At 42.9% G+C, this 16,538-nt stretch overlaps 1 protein-coding gene across 1 annotated transcript; it reads left to right on the top strand.

The window, feature by feature from the left end:
• Nucleotides 1-2,610: 2,610 nt before the first annotated feature.
• LOC101173499 (25-hydroxycholesterol 7-alpha-hydroxylase) lies at nt 2,611-16,352 on the top strand. Its single transcript, XM_004078778.3, has 6 exons — nt 2,611-2,753; nt 9,036-9,172; nt 11,817-12,398; nt 12,784-12,990; nt 13,327-13,505; nt 15,361-16,352. Exons 1-6 carry the CDS (start codon nt 2,683-2,685, stop codon nt 15,658-15,660), a joined length of 1,476 nt encoding a protein of 491 aa, XP_004078826.1. The 5' UTR covers nt 2,611-2,682; the 3' UTR covers nt 15,661-16,352.
• Nucleotides 16,353-16,538: the final 186 nt, after the last annotated feature.

Genomic DNA, 16,538 nt, shown 5'->3' with positions numbered 1-16,538 from the left:
CCATAAGAACGAAACATCAATCCATTCATCAGTTCATCCAGTCATGTGTTCATTTATTAATCCACCCATTGATTGATTTGTTAATTAACTTCTTTACTAGCGTCTTACTTCAGAGATTAGCTTTCATTCATCCTGACAATTTTTTATTCATGTGTTAATTATTTAATTCATTCATTCACACATGCAGTTGTTTGTTACCGTAATTGATATTTTTATCCATCCATTCATTCAGTGACTCATAATTCCATTCATTTTCCTTTTTTTTTCTTTCCTTTGATCATATTTTGTGTGTGGAAGCAGGTTGGTTTCAGTCTCAGCAGATGTCCAGGCCTCTCCTCCCTCTGGTTCACGTTTCCAAGCTTCTGAACAGACCTTCTGGTTTTCTGTGAAGGTTCCCTGAAGCTACAGAATCTAAAATGTGGCCCATTCTGAATCATGTTAGATTTATTTTTAGGTGCTTTGTAAAGTCAGGATTCATGATTCGTTATTGTCATTTCACCACAGCAAATAACCGAAATTTGTGTCTCTGGTCCCGGGCCAGCCATTTACAGTAAAAACGGTGCTGGTGGCGGGAGCACGAGAAGCCGCCGCACTACTGCGGGCCACCATCTTCTGTTGCATATGCTGGCACAGCTCGGATCTGGTGATTTTATGTGGGTCTAATGATTTGGGTTCAGGAATTTGAAGGCTTCCTGTTTCTGAGCACAAGACTGAGTTTTGTGTTTGTGATGATTCAGTTCTTGACATGCTGACTGTCTCCAAACCCTGGAGCTGCTCCACTGCAAAGGATGGGGGACGGGTCCAGACAGATCTAGACAGGAAAGCTGTGATCTGCAGAGAAAATGATTCTCTTTTACACTGTCAACCAGATAAAACTGCCAACCAGATGATCTGCAGGAAGAAACAAGCAACGACTGGCATAAAAAACATGTAAGGAAATCTGAACCTTCCGTAATAAGGATACACTGAAGGCTGAAGAAAGCCTGAGGAGAAAATGTTTACACCTTGAAAAGCCTGGAAACATGAAGAAGTTTGAACATGTCAAATCAGTGAACACGTGGCTCCAGTCTCCCACTATCACACTCCCACCTCCATGTCTGACTGCGAAAAGCCTTGTTAGTTATAGAATCTTGAAAGATCTTGAAAGTTTCTTTTTAGTCTCATCGACCCCAGACATTTGCCCAAAAGCTTCTGGATGCTTTTCTCAGAATTGAAGGGGGCTTTGTGCTGTTATTCAGCAGCCTCTTTTTCTCCTCGTAACCCTGCGGGACTCAAACTGAAACATGACTGTTACTTTGTTTCTCATCTGTTTTGGATTTTCTGTTGGATCAGCTCCGACAAAGTGGTTTTGATTTTCACTGTGGCTCATTGTCAGAGAAAATGAGCTGAGTTCAGAGCTGTTTTACAGACAGTTTAAGGACATTGAGACAGAAACACTCGAAACCTTTTACAGGAAGGTTCTTTTTAGTGTGTCGAGGTCCAGCTGAACGAGGCTGAAACATCAGCCAAAGTAAGTAATACAAAATTCACTCTAATAAGGAACAAAAGCTGCACATCAGTAGAGCCATGTTTTTCAGGACAGGAAGTTGGAGCGTCTGGCCTTCATAGTTAAGGGTTACTTATCAAAGAATTTTGCCTGCATGAGCAATCACTGGTTTTAGTGTTATTTAGTTGTTTTAGCACCAAATAGTGTCTGTAACATTTAATGGTTGCTGTTTGTAAATACCCTCACAGTGTTTTTTTATTGATTTAATTTTTTGTATTACTCCAAAATGGTTCATAAAGTTCTGCCTCAATTTAGACTTCTTCTTTTAAAGTGATTAATTCCTTTCATTAAATTGAGCTAAATCTATTTGATCATCATTATATTTGATGGATTTAATGTTTCATGTACTGTATGCTTCATAGGTCAATGGGCAACTCTAAATCGTCCCTATAGGTGTGAGTGTGAATGAGTGTGTGATTTTGGCCTTGCGACAGACTGGCAAAGACTCCAGGGTGTACCCTGCCTTCGCCCACAAGTGGCTGGGATAGGCTCCAGCAGCCCTGTGACCCCGAAAAGGGATAAAACGGTAGATGTATGAATGTACTGTATGTATGAGTACAAATGTGTCTTTTATGATTAAGAACAATTATAATGGCATCATTTAAACTTGTATGTGAATATGTACATGAATGTGAGTGCATTTCTTTCCTTTCCTAATTTGTCAATCAATGTATGATCAAATATCCTAATTGGGTTTGATGTGTGTCTTTGTGTTTGTTTTGATTTCATGGAATTAACCAATTTAAATAAAAAAAAGTTTCCTATTCCTTGCTGGCTTCTGTTAGTTCATCTCCCACAAGGGGACTTGATAACAAAATGTACTTACAGATTTATTAAACATAAGTTCAAAGTATAAAGTTCAAACCACGGTTCAAACGCGGATTGCTTTTTTTTTTTTTAACTTATTGGGATCCCTGTCTAATCCAACAAAGCAGCACTCTTGATCATTTACTTGTCCTGTCTGCTTGATGGAGGAGGGATAATGGGCAGAGAAGAGGAAAACTACAGGAAAATCACTCTGATCGGAAGCTTTATTTTGAAGTCTGCAGCCGGAAGTGCTGTGTGCCTTTTTTCTAACTTTAAGCATAAAGCGCGTGCAGGAGTGAGTCCGGGGGAGCGTCGTTGGGGACCCAGTCATGTCCGCGCTGCTGCCGCTGCTGTTCGGCCTCGTCGGGCTGCTGCTCTTACTGCTGCGCACCAGGAAGAGGTCAGTACTACCCGGTTCGGTTCGGCTCGTTTGCCTGGTCCGCTGCAGGAAAAAAGTTTTCAAATCTGTTATGATGTCGGCTTGTTCACTACAGTTGTGGGTTCTGGTCCAAAAACAGAAGAAGCCCGTTCTGTCAGACTTGATTGATGTTAAATTATAGACAGATGGATGAACAGAACCCCGCCCCCTGCTAGACCTCCTCTCTAGTCCTGAAGTTTTGACCCCCTGAAGCGCATTTTTGGTTCAGTTTTCTTTTGAGACCATCCAGATGGAGAGGCAGAGACGGTGGGGTCAAATTTTGACTCCACAGGGGGATGTTCTGTTGACTTTAAAGTAAACATTTGGGGCTGCAAAGCATTCTGGGAGAATACTGTTGATAACTGTTACTAGCAAAGTAAAAAAAAAAAAAATCTGTTCCTTTTTACTTTGCTAGTAACTGTTGATACAGAAGAGTGATTTTTTTTTCATTGGTATTAATTTTTAGTGATCCTTGTGTCACTTTTCTGTCAATCTCAGCCTGTAGGAATAGTTCAGTAGGAACCATTGACTGTATATGAGAACTGGACTGAGTGAGCACTCCCCCTGGCTTTCCAGACAAGAAGTACAGCTGGTTCCAAGAAGCCAAACTCCCTTAGACTTCTATTGAGAAATATACAGCTATTACTCAGTCATTATATTTGTCACCAAAACGATTCTTGCTCAGATACCTTTCTAACGAATTCTATGCCTCATAGCATTTTATGAGTCATAGATGTAAATTCTTTGACTTTATGTTCTTTATGATTCATGTTTATTTCACAAATACCTGTTTGAAGCCTATTGAGATGACTATTGTTGTAATATTGGGCTATATAAATAAAATAAAATAGAATTGAATTGAATTAAAATGTTACAATGAATCCTATTTTTCCCCTGCAGAACTCTCTGCAAAAAGCAGTGTGCATTGTTGCTCACTAGATTAGAAACAGACCACAATGTATTGCGTTTGAACAATTTTTGTGAAAAGAAATGTTAGTAATTAGGGAGTAGGGAGAGAATTTAATAATAGCCTGAATAGACTTCATGTGGTTGGAGCCGGAAGTTAGCCTTTTTCTGTGGGTGATGTCACACTCACTCAGTCCAGTTCACATATACAGTCAGTGGTAAGAACAATAATCCAGATTGTCCCTGGTTTTGTTTTCTGGTGGCACAGTTCAGTGTCGTGGATTCTTTTGTAGACTTTCTTTTACAGTCTGGGAAGTGAGTTTTTTCATTACTCACTATTATTAGTACATTGGGGCTCTGGAACCGCTGGATGCCCCAAGCATTTTTTGTATAACCTGTCAAAATGCAGCACATTTCAAGTCAATTATCCTCTCTTTGCTGTAGGTTCTGTAGGTTTCACAAACATTCGCATTGGTGCAGGAAGTGGTGTTTGCATATGGGCTTGTATCTTGACAGATGTTAACACTGGTGTTAGGACAGATTTAATCATGTAAACACTGAATCCCCCTTTTCCATTTGAGAATTCAAAGCAGACCAGGAAGCATCAGGAGTTGCTATTTTTTTAAATAACCACTGGTGGCTGGTCTTGATTCGGAGCAATTCCACTTTTACTCCCATGTTAAGAATTCCATCTTTACATTTAAAATACAATTATATACAGCCTGCATCAACAACCAAAAGATGTTATTACATAAGAGGACTTTTAATTTGTTGCACAATATACCACCAATTTATCGTTATCGCAATATCCAGCTCTGCAATATCCATATTGCAAAGGACGGCAAAATTCGCAATAAATCGTAAACCTTAAATGTGTTCAGACAATCTTATGGCAAGCTTGAGGCATTTAACAAATCAAATAAATGCCTTTATGCATTTGACCAATCGGATGGAGCCCTTCACGTTGTTGACCAATCAGGTGGAGGCCTATTATGTTAGATGTTTGTCACCTATGTCGACAATGGTCATTTGGAGTATAATTTTTAAACTGTTGCAATGAAATCAGCGTTATGTTTTTGGTTATATTGCTATTTGTTTATATACCGCAAATTATAACGTTATCGCAATAATAATCTCTAATATCACACATCGCAAGTTGTCCTCATCGTGCATCCCTAATCAAAACTTCACATGATTTACTGGGTGGGTGAGGGGATCTACTGGTGTTTCCCTCCTTATCGGTTCTTTGTCTTATTTTTGTCCCAAAAACTGGTATTGGTATTGTCCATGTAGTGCACTAAGTAGTGAGTAGTGAAGAAATTCAGACACAACCCAAATGTTATAAGAAGTGTTAGCACATTTGTGTTCATATTGTATTTTACATATTAGCAAAGATGTAAACATAGGTGTTTAATGGACATATTAGCACATATGATTCTCTAAACCAGTGTTTCCCAAATCTACTTCTCAGGGAACACTGTCCGGTGTGTTTTCCGCGTTGTCCTGATTCAGCTCAACATCAGACTCTGCAGAAGCCTGATAATGACATTCATCAAAGGCAGGTGTCTTTGAGCAAGGCAGGATTGAAAAAATGTAGGACAGGGTTCCCTGAGGACCAGGGTTGGGAAACATGACGCTCTCTAGACCAGTCCTTTGGACCTACACATTGAGTTCTGCAGACCTGAAGCTGAATGTCCAAAGTGATCAAAGTGGGCTGATTAGTTTTGGGACAGGAAGCTGCTTGTTGTTACTCTGCAGAAGTAGGTCAGCACCAGGAGGGAATGGACCGGTCTCCTGGGAGGAAGGCGCCACCTCGCAACCACATTCCTGAACTTTAGAGCACAAAGGGGCATAGAGAAAGCAGCTAGATAGAGAGGGGGGCGTAGCCAGAGAAACCGGCTGCTGGTTCAACACCGTAAGATACAGCAAGCACGAAAGCAGGAACAGCAGATGATTTGCTTAGGTTTGTCCTCTGGATCTGAACCTGGAACTTTTGTGGAACAGTCCTGCTTTGAAGGAAGGGTTGGTCTCTGAGATGCTGTGTGCTCAGCAGACCTTTGTGGGTTCTGGAAACATCCCACCAGTGGCGGTTATATCCTGAATTATTCCCTGGGCGAGACCCCCCCCCCCCCCCCCCCCCCCCCCCATAGAGTCACTTTGTCCATGTCAACTGACATGTTTTATTGTCATTGAAATTAAGAAATTGATAAAAAAAAAGACGTTTATCAGAATTCTGCACAGCATTATAACAGTTATCAGAACATAAAATAAAAGACCATAAGCATGGCAAAAATACAGTTAGGTAGGAAAATATTTAATCAAACACAATATTGAATAAATAATATAAAATTAGTATTATAAAGCACAAATCTTTTATCACACAAATAACACGCTAAAATAAGTAAAACTGCAGCACCATTGCACTAAGAACAGAAAACACTAACTAAAACTTAACCTTTCTAGCCTTCCTTGATGCAAACTCGTCAATAACGTCATCATATGAAATCTGCTCCCCTACTGAATGAATGATACAAACAACGGCAAGGTTAGTGAGTCGCTCCTGAGACATTGTTGACCTTAGATATGATTTGATCAACTTGAATTTTGAAAAGCTCCTCTCTCCTTGAGCCACAGTGACTGGCAAGGTGAGTGCAATCCTGAGAGCAGTCCAAAGGTTGGGACATATTTCTGATAGATCCTCATCAGACATGAAAGTGATAAGCTCTAGGAAACTTAAGCTAAGTTCACACTGCAGGCTGAAACGACCCAATTCCGATTTTTTTGCCCCTATGCGACCTGTATCTGATCTTTTCATGACAGTCTGAACGACACAGATCTGATCTTTTCAAAAACGACCCAGGCCACTTGAGTATGTGGTCCTGAATCCGATACGATTCCGATCTTTTCAAATGCGACCGCCTTCTGACCGGCCAGGCCACATGAACCCGACCCGTACGTCATCCATACGCTACAAAAGTCATAATTCTGCGTTGAAGTAGGCGGGAACTAGAACATAAACAACAACCATGGCGGACGATGCTGCTGAGACCAGTCAGTGGAAGGGAAGCGAGGTCACCGATTTGATTCACATTTGGGGTGACAGCTCCATTCAGGCCTAACTCAAGGGCTCTCATCGCAACCGGGCGATTTTTGAAAGAATTTCCAGCGAAATGGCAGAGCGTGTTGTTGAACCTTCCCCGCGATTATTTTTTTTTCTCCCTTTCCGACCGTGGTCAGTAGCGCGGGGGACCCAAGGCGGATCCTCCTCCGGGGTTCACTTCGCCGTACGGACCCTCAGATTCTCCAGAACAGGTTAATAAAGATTCAATAGTATTTATTCTGGAAGAAACCTCCTTTTATAACTGTTCTCCTTCCTCCGTAACACACAACATGAATGTGCGCCCCCACAGCCCCCCTCTTTCTCTACCGCTACACGCGGTCTCTCCTCTCTCTTACACACACGCGCGTGCGGCCCCAACACATACACATTCCCATTCCACTACAGTGGGTACAGACGATCCTGGCTCCAATGCCTTCTTAAAATGAGAAGATTGTAATTGTGCTGGCTCCTTTGTGAAAATAAATGTAATAATGCGAAAAGAGCTCCGCTGTTGACAACACTGTTGTTGACATCCATTGCTAACGTTAGCTACTTCCACAAACAACGACTGACGTTGTTCACCGTTGAGTACTCTTCTGCGCATGCGGGTCAACTCTGGGTCATTTCACGTTTACACAGAAGATCACAAAAATTTGCATTTAATTAGAAATGTGAACGGCCTTGCAAAAAAATCTGATTTTTTCAAAAAAGTGGAATTTAGCAAGAGGCCCTGCAGTGTGAACGTAGCCTTAGAGTCGTTGAACAAGTCCTGAACAAGCTCTCTTGTTCACAGTTCACAGTCCAAATCACAGTTCTCTTCAAAATGCTGTATGTCGTCGCCGTGCTCACCGTGCGCCCTTCACCCCGCGCCCCCTCCCCTTCTCCTTCTTCACACACATTTGCGTCTTCTTCTCAAAGACAGGAGAGTGCGCAGCTGCGGGGCGGGGGCGCCGCCAAGTTTCAGGCTGTTACAAACTCTGTGATATAAGTAAACCAATAGTGGTGCATATATCTTTTTACAAGCGCTGAGCCGCCGGCGCCGCCCCCCTTCATTTTCCGCCCCGCGCCATTGCCCGTATTGCCCGTGCCTAAAACTGCTACTGCGTCCCACCAACAAATTTACACGTCAACATGTTTCATCTGGTCTTCTTCCATTCCAGGCCCCCTTTGAAGCTTCTTTATTATCCCACAGATGTAGGCTCTTTTAAAACAGGATTATTCCTTTTGCTATGATTCATGTACTCATGTAAACACCTCTACCAGAATGTTTCTCTTTATTTGGAATGCTTCATGCAAATGCAGTTTTGTCCTGAAGATCTCCTAAACCTTTGGTTTCAGAAGGCTTGGCTCTGTTTAAATGTGTCTTCATGCTGCAGATGATCAGGCTGCACAAATCATTATCTGCTGAGTGAGTGAAAGCCAACTAGACCAAAGGAAGAATCTACTGAAGATGCTGAAAGACGGCAAAAGTCTTTGAAATATTTAAAGGGTTACAGAAATCTCAGAATTTTTAAAGGGAACGACGCAGCAGGAAAAAAGTCAAACGACTTCCTGAGTTAGTTGAAATTTAGGCAAAACTTAAAGAATCGGAAAAAAAGGGCTATCAAAGCAGATGTGAGAGAATCATCAAAGCTTGAGTGGAACAAAGCTGCATAAATGTGTTAAAAATGCTAAAGGATTCTGTTGCCGGGCAGAAATCTGAATTCTGATCTGATCAAACTCCCTGTGTGACTGGATTATAGCTCTAAATTCTTGAACATTAAACTCTATGTATTCCTACATTGTAATACAATATATAGAATTTATTAAAACTCACAGTTGATCTGTAATCATTTTGAAAATGCAATTGAATAAAGATCATAGGAATTTGTTTAAAGATGATCTTTGTTGCTGAGGGTCTGCTGGAACGTCTCCTTCTCCTTCATGTCAATGAGCAGATTAATGTTACGAAAACCATAATAGTGGGAGAAACCAGAAGAACCAGTTGGAAAGATGAAAAGAGTCAGAGGAGGATCTGAGTGTGAACATTTTTCCTCAGAACTCGGGTTTGATCATGTGTGAATAATAACTAAAACGATAAAATAGAAGGAAGAGATCGTTTTGTTTCTGTTCCAGTTTTACCTAGTTCTGGCAGAGCAGGAACATCTAAGCTTAAAGTTCAGCAGGGTTAATCATTAACACGTTCACGACAAGCTACACGTGAACTGTTGTCCACTAAACAGTGAAGAAGATGAGTTTGTGTCTTTTTTTTCGGGCAGGAGAGACGACGAGCCTCCGCTGATCAATGGATGGATTCCTTTCATCGGGAAGGCTCTGCAGTTCGGGAAAGATGCCCACAAGTTTCTTGAAGAGTACAAGAGGAAGTACGGAGATGTGTTCACGGTGCACATAGCAGGTGTGTTTGAACACCTTATCCCTGCTGTTCTTTCAAAATAAAGTGCAGACATTAGATTCTACATCATCTTTGTTCAGTTTTTGTGACAGTAAAAAAACCACAAGAGAGGACAGCTTGGGATCAGAATGTAAAGTTCCTTCATGGATGGTACATGGATGTAGTCCAAAAATATAACACAGATGTTCACACTGCGTTCAAATAAATCCTCTGATCTTGATTCTCCCTCAGTGCTTCCTCAGTCTGTTTGGATCTACATGAACCCATAAAATGATGACGTTATTGAGACAAAACAGAAAATATTTGAAACATCACTAATTCATTTTTTACGTTTGATTTGTTATTACACAATCGGTACAGACATGAATCACAATCTTCTCACATCCCGAAAAGCTTCATCAGTTCAGGGTTTAAAAAGTCCAGTTTGAGGCCGGATGGTTGAGGGTTTTTTTATTGAAAACAAGCTGTTGAATTTGATCTTCATGCTGTAGTGTTACAGTTTTTCTCCATTGGTTTGGCTCATTTATTGAGACAGAAATTACATATTGCCCCCTCGCTGGCCTGGGACATCCTCTTTCGTTAGTCAAGTTCTAGTTTCACCTGACTGTCAATTACTGTAATAAATTTATCAAATGTTCCAAGGGATTCATATATCGTATTCATGATATTATGTTCTTGACTAATTTTGACAATTGAACAGACTATCGTGCATGTGATGACTTACACAATAAATGAAATGATGCTGACTCATTTTGGAGAGAACAACCATTAGACTGAGAATCAACAATCAGTTTAGATCAACAAGATCTATTCACTTGGAAATTGTGCTAAATGAAGGCTACCTGTACTTAATCATTTGAAAGATGTACTGAGACATTGAGACGTGTACTAAGACATTTGCAATTTGATGAAACTAATGAGAAATGCCATTCTGTTGTGAACAATTGCCAAGTGGTTTGGAGGTTTGTCCATGTTGTTTTGAGAAAGTCATTTCTGTTTCAAGAAATGAGCCAAACCAAATGGAGAAAAACTGTAAGTTATTTTATAAGTTGCAGTTTCCAACTTGTGCCACTAGTTGTCACTAAGATGCACCAATAGAATTTTTCAGTGCTGGTCTTTAGGATCTTCCCTCCAGCTTTTTTGAAGCTCTACTGCTGGTTCCTGTGAGTCCAGGTTCTGGTAGAGTAAACAGGGCCAAGGACGATGATCAGCAGCAGGCAGAGGACCTATAAATCAGGCTGTTGGTTGGTGTGGAGGACCAACTATCCCGAGGGTGAAGTAGTAATAATAATGGATTGGATTTATCTGCGCTTTTCCGGATGCTTAAAGCGACAGTGTGTCCATTGTTCATTCACTCCTCATTTATACTTGGTGATGTTAAGTCACTGTTGTAGCCACGGCTTCCCTGGGGCAGACTAACAGCGGCGTGGCTGCCAGTTGACAAACCATCACCGGGATCATCATTCATGCACATTCACACACCAGTGGAGCTGCACTGGAGGCAAGGAGGGTGAGGTGACTTGCCAAAGGACACAACGACAGTTGGCTGGGGGAAGCAGGGATTGAACCGCCAACCCTTCAATCATTGGACAACCTGCCCAACCACCTGAGTCACTGCTTAAGTCAGCAACAATCTGCCCAACAAATGAATAAGAATCAGCTCACTGCACATCCTTTGTTGGACCCGTCCTTTTTGCACTGTTATGTTCCAGTTAGTTTGTTTTTTAAACCGCAGGGGCTCTTTTAACATATGTATCCATTAGAGACCTGCATGCACATTTATTCGAGTTTCAAACTATGTTTGCACAAAAAAGTTTATATAACCCAATAACAAAAATTATAGTTTTTTTCGTTGTATGTGGTTCAGAGATTAACCCAAACGTTTGCGATTGGTCCAGAATAATGGTACTTGTCTTTTAACAAGATCCAGAAACAGATCTTGCCTTCATTTACACTTAATTTCAGGATTTTCTTTTTTTTTTTTTATCACAGAGAGGACTTCCTTCACTGTGTGTTCTGTGAGCTCTTACAGATCTACAATCATGGCCAAAAGTTTTGAGAATTAAACAATTATTAGTTTTCACAAAGTTTGCTGCTAAACTACTTGGAAAATGCATTGTTAGTCACCAAACTGTTGTTGGATTGTTGGAAGAAGTTGCTGTTGGAGGTTGTTTTGGTAGCATTCTTTATTCATGGCTGTGTTTTTGGGCAAAATTGTGAGTGAGCCCACTCCCTTGGATAAGAAGCAACCCCACACATGAATGGTCTCAGGATGCTTTACTGTTGGCATGACACAGGACTGATGGCAGCGCTCACCTTTTCTTCTCCGGACAAGCCTTTTTCCAGATTCCCCAAATAATCGGAAAGAGGATTCATCGGAGAATATGATTTTGCCCCAGTCCTCAGCAGTCATATTTGCCATACTTTTTGCAGAAAATCAGTCTGCCCCTGATGTTTTTTTTGGAGAAAAGTGGCCTCTTTGCTGCCCCTCTTGACACCAGGCCAACCTTTTGGTTGTAGAGATTCGGCAATGACTAACATTTTTCTTCCTGAAAGGCACCTGAACCGTACTTCTGATCCTGGTACCTTAAGGTTCTGGAAAGTTTGTACTATGAATAGGTTTTTCAATCTTCTTTCTGTGCTGTAGGTAAATACATGACCTTCATCATGGACCCACTTCTGTACCCGAGCGTCATCAGGCAGGGTCGCCAACTGGACTTCCATGAGTTCACGGGCAAAGTGGCGCCTCTGACCTTTGGATACAAGCCTGTGCACTCTGACTTGTGGGATAAAATAATGCGCTCCTTCCAGCTCCTGCAGGGAGACAACCTCCAACCCCTGACAGAGAGCATGATGGGTAATCTGCTGCTGGTCTTTCGTCAGGACCACCTGGACCATGGCCTCTGGGGGACCAGGAGCATGTGTGACTTCTGTTCCTCCGTCATGTTTGAAGCCACCTTCCTCACCATGTTTGGCCGACCTGCAACCGGCCAGCGCCACAGCGGCATGGAGGCGCTGAGAGAGGACTTCAACAAGTTTGACAACATGTTCCCACTACTCATTGCCCAGGTTCCCATCTGGCTCCTGGGGAAGACCAGCGCCATCCGCAAGAAGCTGATCCACCAATTCCTGCCGAAGCATTTGTCCCGTTTTTCCAACACGTCCCAATTCATCAAGATGCGGGCTGGACTGTTTGAACAGGAGAGCTTGAAGGACACCGACATAGGAGGTAGACCTTGTTCTGCTGCTGTTCTTTTCTCAGAAGGTTCAGAATTCCAGAGTCAGATAAAGTAAGGGTGTCAGGTGAGAAGATGTTCTCCCTGTCTTCACTTTTCTGGAAGGCAGAGGAGGGATCTGGTGGCTCTGGATCCTTATGCACCTTATTTGATTAGAGTCCTTCAGATTCCATGAATTAGGCCTCCTGGTCTACTGATCCAGATGAGGAGAAGCAGGGTGCACTCACATGACCCACTTACATTTGCCTGAACCCTCTCTGAGATCAGGCTCCTCCCTGATGAACCAGACAGAATCTTTTCAGTTTTAGCCCAGAAGGCTGGGAAAATGTCAGGTTTCTAAAGCTGTAAGTTCTGACCCGCTTTCATTCTGACTCTCAGCTCACCACTTTGCCATGCTGTGGGCCTCAGTGGGGAACACGCTCCCTGCCACCTTCTGGGCCACGTACTACCTGGTGAGCCACCCTGAGGCTCTGCAGGCCGTCCGGCAGGAGATCCTGGATGTCTTGAGAGACGACGGCGTGGAGTTCAGCACCGACAACGATGTGAATCTCAGCAAGGAGCAGCTGGACAAACTCATCTATCTCGGTATCACAAAGCAACATATTTATCCAAACTTTGAACTGACTTCTACACTGTTTCTGAATTCTAGGTCGAGGATTTACAAACAAGAGTAGAAGTTGCATGTTCGCTTGTTCTTTTCCACATTATCCTGAACCCAGACTTTTTTTCTCTTAGTCTAATCACAGAATCAGTCAGTGCATTCTTTTATAGACAGAATCTCTGATCATGTCCATCATGAGTAATGATAAGAACCTAAATGACTTCAAGAAAACTTTAAATATGGAGGGTGTTTAGTGGGTTTGTTTCAAAGCAGCTGGTTTCTGTGGAGGACCTGAAGAGAGCGTCTGCTTCATCCTGTAGAAAGCTCCATCAACGAGAGCCTCCGCCTGTCCTCGGCCTCCACTAACATCCGAGTGGCTCAGGAGGACTTCAGTCTGCGGCTCGATGCCAGCCGCGCAATCTCTGTCCGGAAAGGAGACATCATCGCTCTGTACCCCCAGAGCATGCACCTGGACCCCGAGATCTACGAGGAGCCTCAGGTAGAGAAGCTCTGCCGCTCCGTCTTTAATCTGAGGTTAAACCAGGAAATAGTCTGCACCCAAAAGTTTCATAGACTGATGAGTTTCCCCCCTTAGGTGGTGGTTTGGGAGCGGGGGGGGGGGGGGGGGTTGCGGGGGGGGGGGGGGTTGCCTTGATGCGTGATCATTGTGGAAACTGTGCTGCCATCTGGTGGAAAATGTCCAGAACTGCCTCTTATCTTATTTACTGTGTCTATTAATTAGATCCAACAAATACCAAATGACTCAAAAAGAGGAATAGACATTGTTTTTATAATCCAGATTAAAAAAAACATGTCATTAATTATTTTAAGCAGAAAACACGCGTTTCACAAGTCAAACAAAAAAAAAAAACATGTTATGGTTTATTATTGGATTTTCTTCAGCTCCACAGTAGTCGCTATTTTGGTTGGATATGATGTCATCAAACCCTTGCCTTTGCAAAAAGGTGTAACCCCCCCCAAAATAGAAATACTAACTATCTAACTGCATCCTGTTAAAAGACCCCATCTCCCATTTCAGCACAGATTTGAGCTGAAATTGAAGGCATAGGCGAACCCCGCGTCTGGGCCCCCAGGCCACAGGACAGGCGTGCTTCGCTGTACTAGGCGGCAGCCATGGGGGCCACCGGGCGCCGGACACCAAGACACGGGCCGAGGATAAAACCAGGGCCCCGAAAACCCATGAGCCGCCCTCCACCCAGCCGGCGCCCCGTCTCCGCATGCCAGCCCCAGCACCAGACCCAAGCAACCCAGAGATTACCACGCAACCACAGCCCCCCCTACTCTTCCCTCTACAACCCTCCTCACCCGCCATATTATCCAAAGTGGCAGTGGCTCATATTATCCTGCCGGCAGATCCCACCCCCCCAAACCCTCCCCGGCCCACTGAACCAGCCAGGATCCGGCTCAACCCATCATCCCCATCATCCCACCCCTACTAGGTGATGTGACTAACCAGCTGGAGCCAGGGAGAGTCTGAAGCCGACAGGTTTTTTGTGGAGGACATTATCTCTAAACTAATATGCTCTGACATGAGCTTTCTGTAGTGATTGATGCTAAGATTATTTTTAGATTTCCAGTTTAGGAGGATAGTTTTCTTTGCGATACATACAGCGGTGAGAACCATATAAGCCTTGTGCGATTCCATGTTGATGTTATTCAGGTCACCTAGTAAGCAGAGTTTGGGGCATGCAGGAATCTTATGATTCAACCAGATTGATAGTTCCTCATAGACCTTACGCCAGAATGATTGGACAGGTGGACAGAACCAGAGGGCGTGCAAATAGTCGTCTATGTTGTTACCTGTGTGCATACAGCAGACTGATTGAGACCCATTTTAAGTCACTTTCAAGAGTTCCCAGAAACATTCAGAAACTGTTTAATCCTCTTCACCTCCATATGAAGCTAAAGTTCTGTCATTGGAAAGGAAGTCAACTGTGAATGTGGTCCAGAATAACCTTGGGGTCCTGTGGACCCAGACTAGTTTAAACAATACTGTTTCAAAGTCATGAAACATGAAAACTCTGCAACTCTTTAAACTGTTTAAAAAGAAGTAGGGATGCTGAACCATGGTAACCAAAATTTAAACTAAACTCATTAACGGTTCATGATCTATGAGGAGCCATGTTAGATATTCATTTAAGAATAGGATCAGCAAAGAAAAGAAACCAGATGATGACAACAAGAAGACAAACTTCCTTTTAACACGAACACACAAGCTAAATCTGTGTTAATAGGAAAGTTGGTAGAACTGATCACTGTTCTCACACTCGTCGCCCCCAGTCACTTTTCTGTCGTGGCTCTGCCTTCTCTGACTGTCCTTCTTGTTTTCTCAGACATTTCGGTTTGACCGCTTCGTGCAGGACGGCGCCGTGAAGACAGACTTCTACAAGGATGGGCAGAAGCTGCGGTACTACCTGATGCCGTTCGGATCTGGCTCCTCCATGTGCCCGGGGAGATACTTTGCCGTCAATGAGATCAAACAGTTCTTGTCCGTGCTCCTGCTCTACTTTGAGATGGAGCTGGAGGAGGGGCAGCCCAGACCTGCCCTGGACCCCAGTCGAGCTGGACTGGGGATCCTGCTGCCCTCCACTGACGTGCGGTTCCGTTTCAGACTGAGACCCACTGAGGTGTAGTGTTGTTGGGTTATTGGTCCTCAGTGGTTCTAATCGTCCAAGTAGTTAAACCAGATCAGTAGTAAGACTTCCAGTGCAGGAGCCTCAAGTCACATAAGCAGACGATTAACCAGAGCAGGAATAAGTCAGACCACAGCAAAAATCACACCTAATCACACCCACAACAAGAATAATCAAACGATGAGATACTACAACTTTCTGTGGCCCAGATTGTTATGAACGATCTAAGGCTGGACGGCTTAAAGTTGGACCAGGAGAATCATATAGACTGGAAAACTGTCCTGGATGAGCCCCACCTTCACAGTAGAGGAGAAAGGTTCCTGCAACCAGATGAATCTCCTACAGAACTGACCACTTGTTATTTTTTTATTTTTTTCAAATAAAAGCTGATATAAAAACTCCTAATAGCTGATTCTTCCTGTCTCCTCCAGAGGTGATCAGGGTCCAGTTTGTGTCCAAGAAGGATGCTGCAATTGTACTGATCAAGTGGAAAATGAACAGCAGACTGTTTTGGAGATTTGTGTTCAAAAGAAAAAAGACCTGTTTTTAGAACAACAGTTGATTTCTATTGTGCTGTTTAACCTGGGTACATTTAAACCACTTTGGATCAGCTGGTTCTGCTGTGCCATTTCTGTAAATCTGGCTTTTGAGTCCCACATTTCAACAACCAAGATAAAATACTTTGAAAATCATTTTTTTCTTCTGTGTTCACACAAATGTAAATTAAACTATACATTGTGAGAGGTAAATTACAAACTTAGAAAAAAAACTCAATAATGTTCAACTGTCTCCATTCTTGCACTTGTTTTCCACCAGAGGGAGCTCCTGAGTTAGGAAAGATAAGAGGTGCGCCTGCGCGAGTTCAAACCTTGGCCATA

The sequence above is a fragment of the Oryzias latipes genome, chromosome 17, assembly GCF_002234675.1.
Source record: "Oryzias latipes chromosome 17, ASM223467v1".
Classification (NCBI taxonomy): domain Eukaryota; kingdom Metazoa; phylum Chordata; class Actinopteri; order Beloniformes; family Adrianichthyidae; genus Oryzias; species Oryzias latipes.
Note: the sequence above shows the minus strand (reverse complement) of the source record. Positions and strands in the feature narration are given on the sequence as shown.